The 10,403-nt window shown below is 29.5% G+C and overlaps 1 protein-coding gene across 4 annotated transcripts in view; it reads left to right on the forward strand.

Moving 5' to 3' along the window:
• Window positions 1-7,872, forward strand: part of LOC107455374 (monocarboxylate transporter 9) — a 38,916-nt gene extending 31,044 nt beyond the window's left edge. For 3 of the 4 annotated variants that reach the window (XM_087157505.1, XM_043045370.3, XM_087157506.1), the window contains 3 exons: window positions 2,564-2,707; window positions 4,968-6,158; window positions 7,587-7,872. In XM_087157505.1, coding sequence (XP_087013631.1) covers window positions 2,564-2,707; window positions 4,968-6,158; window positions 7,587-7,738 — 1,487 coding nt within the window. In that variant the 3' untranslated portion in view covers window positions 7,739-7,872. The remainder of the gene's footprint in view (window positions 1-2,563; window positions 2,708-4,967; window positions 6,159-7,586) is intronic. The other variant, XM_087157507.1, reaches the window with a different exon arrangement.
• The last annotated feature ends 2,531 nt before the right edge of the window (window positions 7,873-10,403 follow it).

Consider the following 10,403-nt stretch of genomic DNA (forward strand, 5'->3'; position numbering starts at 1 on the left):
TTCTTCCCTCTGATGCTACTTTAGTTACAAATGATCACATTTGTATGATCCCCCCATAAATTTTAATACTAGCTTTTTCCGAGATAAATCTGACAATGAAATTCATCTGTTTTGGGTAAGAGTTTTTAACCTTTTGCTCATGAGAACCACTCTAATAAATTCGGAAAATTCTGCGAGTCTAGATAATATAGAATTTAGAGAAAGAAATTAATAAGGAGAAGGAAGATAAGAATATTTTAACTTAAAATTATTTTTTTTTTTCATGTTATTTTGCTAAAGATTGAAAGAAAATTAGAATAAAATAAGTTTCTTTTTATTCATTATTGTTTTATGAAATATACTAAATTGGATTATACTTATATAGTTTAATCCGCTATCACTTTGTGATGCACAAAATAATTACCCACATTACAAAAATGATGAACTTTAAAATAATAAGTTGGATATTCTTTTTGTTCTACTTATTTCTGTCTAGCATTCTTTTAAAAGATTGGTTACTTTTTTTTCTCTCGAAATTAAAAAAAAAAAAGTTATGCAGTTGAAGCAAAATCTTTTAGCAGTAGAATTCTTCTTGCAGCAGAAGAATTGTAACTTTTTGCAGTGCTGTATTTCTACGTTTGAAGAGGAATTAACTTTTAAATTTCTAGCAATTAAGAAATAAAGTCTCGTTTTTTATTATGAACGAATATCAATCCACTCCATTGTCATGATTTTTTGCCAATTGATTGGTAATCTATCCTAGAATGCGAACAGCAACAACTGCACAGTTTTAGGGATTGATAAGTAATAGCAAGTGGGAGGCGTAGCCTCTAATCTAATTAAGAACTCAAGAAAAATTACCTTCAAGGAGGGGGGGGCAAGAAATTATTTAAGCAACGCATTTTGGCCGGGATAGCCTGGTTGGTAGGGCACTGGGCCGTGGGTTCAAACCCCGCCGGCCGAAGACTCCCCGTGTCGTAAATGGTGACTGATGCACGTTAAATCTGCCGAATCACAAAGTCCTCCATGTTCCCATAACAAATCAATACCTCTGGGGGTACTGATCCAGGAGTTTCCTTGTCTTCTGGATTGATTCAAAATTACGAGGCTACGGAGTTGAACATTAATGGTTGTAAACCCAAAAATTGGGTCGGCTGTTCAACGACGGATCTAAAAAAAACAACGCATTTTGAGCCGCGATGGTTCAGGGGATAGAGCATTCGCCTTCCAATGAGGCGAACCGGGTTCGTATCCCAGTTGATACGAATTCCGCATTTGGCTTGCACCAACCATAGCGCTGACGTAAAATATCCTCAGTGGTAGACGGATCATGGTTTGGTGTCCCCTTGCCGTCAGGCTAACCGTGGGAGGATCTCGTGGTCTTCCCCATGTAACGCAAATACGGGTTAGCTCCATCAAAAAAAGTAATCCACGAAGGCAAATTTCTCCCAATACTGGATCCAGGAGTTCCCTTGCCTTCTGGATTAGGTTCCAAATTACAAGACTACAGAGTTGAATATTAGTAGTCGTAAACCCATAAAATTGGGTTGGCCGTTCAACGACGGTTATAAAATAATAATAATAATAAAAAAAAAACGCATTTTAACTTTTATTAAAGAAAAGAAACTTAAAATATGGATTTATTTTTGTTTAGTATATTTTCACAGAAGCTTTCTTTATATCGATACTATAAAAAAAATAAATCTATATTTTAAATTCCTTTTCTTTAAAAAAAAGTTTAAATGTGTTTTGTAAACAATTGCTTGTTTTTTTTTTTTTTAACCCCCATTGAAAGATAATTTTTCTTGAAATCTACAGCACAAATAAAAAAAAAAAAGTTTTATTTTTGGTTTTATTCCATTTATTATACAAATTTATTCAAATTCTTTTAGCCAATTTTCTTAATGTGAATAAAAAGTCTATACTTCGTTAAAACAAAATCTTTTAAATTTTAGGGTCAAAAGTAGAAATTTCCGAATTTATTGAAAACCATCATTTAAGAAATTCGGTACCACAATTCCTTTGATAACTAAATATTCGTCAAATAAACTTCAAACTTGTCAGTTTTGCGAAGTTTGGATGTTTCCTTAATACTTAAACATCTTCAAAGATTTCAAACTTTAATTTTCACTATTTTATTTAAAAATAAATAAATAAGAGTATTTCCTTTAACCCTTTGTTTACGGTGCTTTGTATGATGAAGCCCGCCTTTCTGGTCCACCTGTTATACTAGCCGTAAGAAAAAGGTTAAGCTACGCTAATTTGTTTGACTTAAATATAAGAAAAAGAGTACTTTTTTTAAATCATAATCTATGCGTTGATTAATTAGCTAAGGACTAACATTGAAGTTATCTAGAGTATTCAAAACGAAGAGTAGTTAAGCAGAACAAAAATTTCTGAAAATCGATTAAGTAGTTTATCGCAAAACTACCTCAAAATTGGCCATTTTAACAAAGGTTTTGTAGTACAATGCTGATGATTTATATAACAAGTGTATTCAATTATTATATATACTTTACAATGCTTTTATATAAAGATTTAATATCTATACAATATTTCATACATGCTTCTTTTCTTGTATTAGGTCCTGTTACCAGTATAATCACACATTATATTTCTCAACGAAAAGCTTGTATGATAGGGGGAATAATATGTACAGTAGGTGTTGCAGGTTGCTATTTTGCAGATAGCATAATGTGGATAAACATATTTTATGGGGTAATTCATGGTGAGTAAACATTTTATGTTCATCACTAATAAACTTTGTTAGATAATGTTTTCAGGGAGTTAAAAGGGTGCAAAATCCCCCATAAAACCAGGATTTTATAGCAGTGTCTTACCATTCTTACCATTGATGTACTTGAAAATCAAAAAAGATGAAGTGTTGATATTTGCTTACATGGTTTAATTTTTTAAAAATATTTTTAGTTTTTTTTTTATATTTATCGTCAATGAGCTTTTTATCCTGAGCATAAGAAATGAGCTCAGGCTCGCTTTTGGATGGAGGTCCGAGCCCAAGAAGCACTGGACTACTTAGAGCCCAAAATATAAGTCGATTATTAAATTACAAATTTATGCAACCTCGTCACTTGGCCTTTAATGTGAAAACAAGGGAATTACTAAATTAAAACCTTTTCTATCGCTAACCTGTGAAAGAAAAAGCGAGGATAAAAACTGAACCATCTGAAATTGAAAACGATTGAAACAAAAATTAAAAAAGAAAACAATTAGCGATAGCCTCATAAAGAAAAGCATCAAAAAGAAATAGCTGATCGCTGTAAAGTTTTATACCTTATAAATTTTTTATACTTAATAACCAAACCAAACGTTTGTTTAAAAGTAGATAAAAAGTTGATGAAAATTTTATCATGAATTTGAGCCTACCTGAAACTTTTTTTCAGTAAACGAGTCGGGCTGAGCTCTTCTGATCTCTGCAAGAAAACGCGTGTTTAAGAAAATGAACACAGCACAAAATTCCTGTTAAAGACAATAGACAGCAAAAAAAAAAAAAAAAAACTTTTAATATTTAACAACTAAAAGAGGAATTTCGTTCTCACTTTTTTAAACATTAGCGTAATCGTTATGGGGCTAGTATATTATAGATGTATTTTTTACAGGCGATCTCTTGGTATTCAGATCACAAAACGATAAAGTGGATTTTAAAGACCTAACAAAGTAAATTTAATATCATTATTATAAAGTTATAGAACCCGTGTCAATCTCGTAAAAACGGTTGTTAACTTTAAAAATATTTTCAAAAGACAAATTAAAAAATGCATTAAATGATTTAGTCATCACATTACAAATTTATGTGGATCCATTAGTTTATTCTTTTAAAAAAAGAACAATATTCATTTGGAGAAGTTCGAAAAACGTAATAATCTTATGTCTATTTTCTTTATCACCCATTTTGAGCTGTGTTCATTTCCTTAATCACCCATTTTGAGCTGTGTTCATTTTCTTAATCACCCATTTTGAGCTGTGTTCATTTTCTTAATCACCCATTTTGAGCTGTGTTCATTTTCTTAATCACCCATTTTGAGCAGTCTCCAAAATAAAAAGATCATCAATGATATATTTATATCATCATGGTGTAACAGCATGCAAATTATTTGGCTTATAATAGGAATTATATTACAGAAACAGCCAAAAATTTAAAAAATTATATAATAGAATATTGCTTAGAATTTTTGTATCTTTTGTCAATAGATACGTAATTTTTTTTATTGGGTCTCAGCCACACAAGACTTATGATTAAAGCTCTAAATGCATTTTATATCACAGCATGCAAGTAGTTCAATACTTTATAACATATATAAATGAATACAATCTTTCTAACTATATCTTGAAGATATATTTATCAAGAATTCATGTTTATTTTAAGTTATTATTATTTTTTGTTTATCACGTTTTTAGCACAACATATGTTTATACGTTTAATATGCTTAAAAACCATTTACTCAAATAACATGACATATTGGTAAAATTTTAATTAATCATGTTAAATGTTAATATGATTAATTCAAATTTTACCACGATTTTTTTTTTTCATGTTCAAAAGAAAGTTGCACCGTTTATTCGTAAATTTTAACAATAAAGATACAAAAATGATTAAAAAATGTTTTTGGTTTACAAATATGTAGCAGACGGAAGAATATTTTTGCTTATGCATGAAATTTAAAGAGCTATTCTGACTGTCTGTGCATTTTAATTTCGTCACCCTCAAAAATTGGTCCCCTGAGACGCCAATGGACTTATTGACAAAAAAAAAAAAAAAAAAAAAAAAAGAATTTAAAAAAAAATCCCACTGTCGAAAATATAAGTATTAGTGGGCACCCTGAATACTGTGTATCATTGTTTCTCGCCAAAACCCATGAACCTTTTACTTTGACGATTGACAGATTCTTGCTTTTGGCGTGGTTTAATGATATGTATGGCATGTTGAATTCCATAGTAAAGTTTTTATCTTTTCCCTTTTTGTGTTGTAGGTTTTGGATTTGGGATGCTTACTACCTTATTAATTGTGATACTCAACCAATATTTCGTGAAATATCGTGCCACAGCAATTGGTTTTGCATTTTCTGGAGGATCAGTTAGTACATTAATATTTCCTTTGGTCATGGAATGGTTACTGTACAATTACAATCTTAAAGACAGCTTTTTGTTGTTAAGTGGAGTGATTATGAACACTATTGTAGCATCTGCTTTGTTAAAAGCACCTCCATGGATGAAAAAGGCTAAACCTAAAAAAAATTCCATAGAAAAGGCCTGTGAAGAAAGGGACTCTGGTGTTTCTACATCTGGTGGCAATGAAACCAAACATTCCACAACAGCAACACTAATTCCCTTAGCCCCTAAAGCTGAGCCAGAAGATTCTGAAATTGACGAACTAGATGGCAACCAAAATAACTCCATCAAAATGTTAAACCATGGGAATAATCTTCCCGCCCAAGATAACACTGTCTTGAAAGAGGCATTACCAGATGGTATTAAAAGCTTGGATACTGTAGGCAGCAACAACGACAGTGTTCTGTTTGGCGGTTCATATTCAAAGCTAAACGTCATTGCTGGCACACATGAGAAGCCAAATAATGGCGAAATTACCAAAAATATTGAAGAGCAAACTCAACTATTAGATAATAAGCAAATTTTTGTAATGAAAAAGAAAGAAAAAGTTTATGATGAACCAATACTAGATACAGGTATTAAACACTCTTTGTCTACTATATTAAGAAATCCAGCTTTCTATAAAATAGCTATTACTATGTGTGTTTATTTTCTTGGAGTGCATGCTACATTTATGGTTATAGTAGATTTTGCCAAAGACAAAGGCATACCTGAAGAGAAAGGAGTTTACATCATATCAATGTTTTCATTAACCGACTTAATCGGTAGAGCTGGCTTAGGTTGGGTGACTGATCGTAATTACGTACAAAGAAAGGATGTGGTGTGCCTTAGTTTAGCTATTTTAGGGATTATTTATCATTTGTATCCCGTCATAAATGAATTGTCTGGTGTATTGGTATTAGCAGCAATTCAAGGTTTAGCAGTTGGTTGTTCAATTACATTGTTTTTTGTTATTCAAGCTGACAACTTGGGGTTGAAGAACCTAACATTAGTGATTGGATTAACAAATTTTATTACTGGAATTAGTACTTTGTTACGCCCAAGTATTATAGGTAAGATATTTTTTTTTTGTTGGTTTTCTTTCTCTTTCCTATCAAATTGTAGTATATTCCATTCATTGAATAATAAGCAAATTTTAGGTTGAAAATTAAACAAGTTTTTTTCATGCAATTATAGAAAATTTAGTAAATATACTACGCTTGTTTAGCTAGAAAAAAATTGACATAAAAAACAGCAAAATATTTATTTTAGGCTTTATAAGGCCAGAAAATTGCTTTTAAAATCTTTACTTTCGTACCAACTACTACTTATTTTTATTGAACTAGAAAATGACAAATATCTGAACTAAATTAAAACTTAGCATTAGAAAATCAGCATCTAAAATAAATTAAGTAAATTTTTAGTTTCTTAAAATTTATTACACGCTCTTTCTTAGTTTGTTATTCTTTATGAGGGACATTCTCCATGCTCTTAATTACCCTAGCAACAGTTTTAACTTGGAAGCTGGGCTCAATATAGGTCCTATAAGATCATGCACCAAGGTACCAATATTGGGATGTCTAGATTTTTTAATATTGGTCCTAGAATGGCTTTTAATATTGGGTGATAACAATTCTATATAAGGGTGATATTGATTGAAAAGTGGTTGTAAAATATCAGGTCAAATGGACAATTCTATATAAGATACTGGTGGAATAATGGATATAAAATATTTGGTTAATCTAACAATTCTATTTAAGGCTGATATCAGAAAAAAATAGGCATTGAGTCAAGATTAATGAATGTTGGTTCAATGAGGGCTCAAGTTGTTTTGCTGCTAGGTTAGTAGAAACCATGCTCTTAATTTGCGATCTTTTATCTTTCAAAAAATTTATTATATTTAAAAATAATTTGTAACTACTTCCTATCAAAAATTTCATGACTTTTTAATGTACTTCATATACTTTTTTTAAAGTTCACTAAAGTATTACCTTTTAGGTTTTCAAGGAAAAATATGCATAAAAAATAGTAACAAGTTAAAAGATATAGCATGTATATAAGTACATGAGGATTTAATCCGTTAACTGTTTTTAACATATTATGCGATGTATTTCGTGCACACAGTTTTTGACATCATGTAAAACTTCAGTTTAATCCTTTCATTTCATCATGTTTTTGATCATTTTGTTCTCTACACCTCCCTTGTAGATTTTAAAGATTGCTTGTAAAAAGAGATAGAAAAAAAATAAAAATACAAACAGCATTAAAACAGGTAAGGGGTTAATATTCCATAAATATAGTACTTAGCGTGATTTAACTATAACTTTATTTTTTTATGTAGTTAAAAACATCCAGAGCAATATATAAAAAAATTTATCGAATAAAAATGTAGCATGAAGTTTGCAGGCTTCTACATTGATAAATTGTGGGAAAAATGAGTACATTCTGTACTCCACACTCATTCCATTCTGTATTGACTGAAAAAGACTTCTCTTTTTCAGGTTTATTTCGAGATGTGATAGGTTCTTACAACTGGATGTTTCACGCTATAGGAGCTTGTAATTTGATATTTGCTTTGATTTGGTTCATAGAATCTTGTAGGACTAAGGAAAAATACAAAAAAGCTATCTGTGATGAAAAAGATGTGATATGAAAAGTTATAGATGTGCATTATGTATAAACATATTTACAATTCTACTTATTTTTTTAGTACATGTTTTACACATTTCTGCAAAGCAAATAACTTTGGAGAATATAGTTAATAAATTCTTGTTATTGTCTAAATAATGTCTAATAATGTTTGTGTTGTCTAAATTGAAACATATGACTTCAAAGATTTTCAAAATACCATTTAAGAATTTTAAATGCATTGCATCAGACATAATTTCTAGCACCCTTAGATTTTGTTATCCTTAAAATATGTTTTGTTAACTTTTCAAAGTAAGGTTGGCACAGTATAATGGTTTCTAGTTAACTTTAAACAATAGCTAGTCACATAAGTTTCTATGCATCTGCATTGTATTTATTATTATTTTCTTTTTTGAGAACAGCATTTTCTCAAAAAACAGTTACATTTCAAAATTTAGATATTCTTTTATATTTCCATGATTAGAACATTCAGAATTTTAATAGTGTATAAGATTTATATTGTTTGTTACATACTATTTGTGATAGAAGTTTAACAGCTTTAAAAATATATAATCAACATATTTCTACCTTTCTAAAGGGTACTTCTTCAGGAAGCCTCTTGTAGATCTTTCTTATCCTTAGCTTAATTTCTACTCATTATTTAGTGTAGTTCAAGAATACAAGTGCGGTCATGTTAGTTTTCAGTCCAGTTTTTTCTTTTATTGCATTGCGTGCATTTAAATATTAAAACTAATAAATTATGTTACACAAACTTTCTGAAGTTATTTAAAAACACGCAAAACAAAACTGAGACATAATAGGTATTATACTTATAAGAATTTATTAATAACTAAGTTACTTAAAATATTCTTTTTAAGCCAAACAGAATACAATGTCAAATATATGGGCAAATCTCTAGAACCTTTAACTTTTTGATAAAAAAAAATATATATAGGTACACTATTTTAAACCTCTAGGTTTGTTTGAAAATGTATGAAATATCAGAAAATAATCGTGAACATCGAAAATTTCGATGCCCTTATAAGTATAAACAAAAAATTAAAATGTTTGAATTGACCCTTTATTTTTCATCAAAAATTATTAGTATCATAAATGAATTGAAAAATTTTAATATTAAGTTAAATTGCTATAAAATGTATAAAAAGGCCTACTTTAATTATTTTCAGTCAAAAAATATTTTCAATTAATAAAACATAGGGAAAAAACTAAGTTCTGATACGTTAAATTCAATTAATTAATCCTGTGGTTATGGTTTGACAGGGTTACGGTCTGGACAACCTAGGGAATAGATCGAAAACTTTACTCAGATGCAATGCGATGCACACAACACAGAAAATAAATTGGGCAATGACAAACGTGTGATCAAAATTTTGATTGATTTTAACATTTACTTTTTAGATCTGCGTCAGGTTACGGTCTTGACATCGTTACTGCTACCTCACCGAATGACAGTTTGGGATAAATTCGATTAATTTATAATTACTGCAAATAAAAATATTCATCTATAATAATGATACAAGTTTGTTCTACTTTAAATAAGCTTTTGGAATATCACTAACATAAAACTCGTAGAATTGGATTGTATACCTTTTTTTTCAATTTTTGATGGTTACGGTTTGACATGCCAAAATTTCGCGACAAACTTTAAGTGCTTGCAAACGTCAATATTTACGAAAAATATCATTCAAGAAAATATTATAAAACAGCTGATACACTTAATTATGTTTTTAGTGATTTTCAGTTTTTTTTAAACAGAAAATACATATTGAAAGAAAAAAAAAAAGTATGTTAAACTCTCTAAGCGACACTCATGAAAAGTCGTCTAACGTAGGATTGAAGTAAGAAATGAAGGCCAAAATCAAGTTACTTGCGATCAAAACTGTACGTATCTTAAAGTTAGTAATGCATAGTTACTCCTGTAATTTTATTAGAATTAATTTTCCCTTATTATGTTATATATCTATAAGAAAAGTTTGAAGACACCATAGGTTAAAGGTTCTAGAGATTTGCCCATATGCTTACTAGTTTGTAAAGATGCCAATAGTATGACGAAAATAAATTTGTTATTCAAAAAGGAATCAAGCACACAATCCCCCCTCAAATTATATATAGCATCAACAATATTTTAACAATTTCGAAACATAAAATGTTTCTAAGAAATTGTAGAGAATGAATACAATACAGTTGCATACCGACTATATACAGGGTATTCCATAAAATCTACTCTTAAATATATGTTTTCAATATCTTTCTCAAAAATGGCATTGAAATATAACAAATCATGACTGAAGAAGGCAGAACTGTAAATGTATAACTATCTGATTGCTGCAAGAATATAAGAACAAGAGGTAATTATTAGAAACACCTAAATTTCATCAAGCATTCAAACTGGCTTTGGTGTTTTTACCACAAGTAATCTAGAAGTTTCAATATTTTCTCTCTTAAACATTAATTCGCAAAATATGTTTATTTTATTGTTTTTAATAAAATCAGTCATTACTGAACCCCTAATAAATGTAATCAATTGTTACACCCTTTGATTCTAACAAAGTTTTTTTTTTTAAAACCTTTAAATGTTTAAAGGAAGAGGCTATAAATAATACGCAAACTATACAGATGTTTCACAATTTCAACACATAAAATAGGTATTTTGAAAATTATTAAAACAA

Source organism: Parasteatoda tepidariorum, chromosome 2, assembly GCF_982258835.1.
Source record: "Parasteatoda tepidariorum strain Cologne lab strain chromosome 2, Ptep-v5.0, whole genome shotgun sequence".
Lineage (NCBI taxonomy): Eukaryota > Metazoa > Arthropoda > Arachnida > Araneae > Theridiidae > Parasteatoda > Parasteatoda tepidariorum.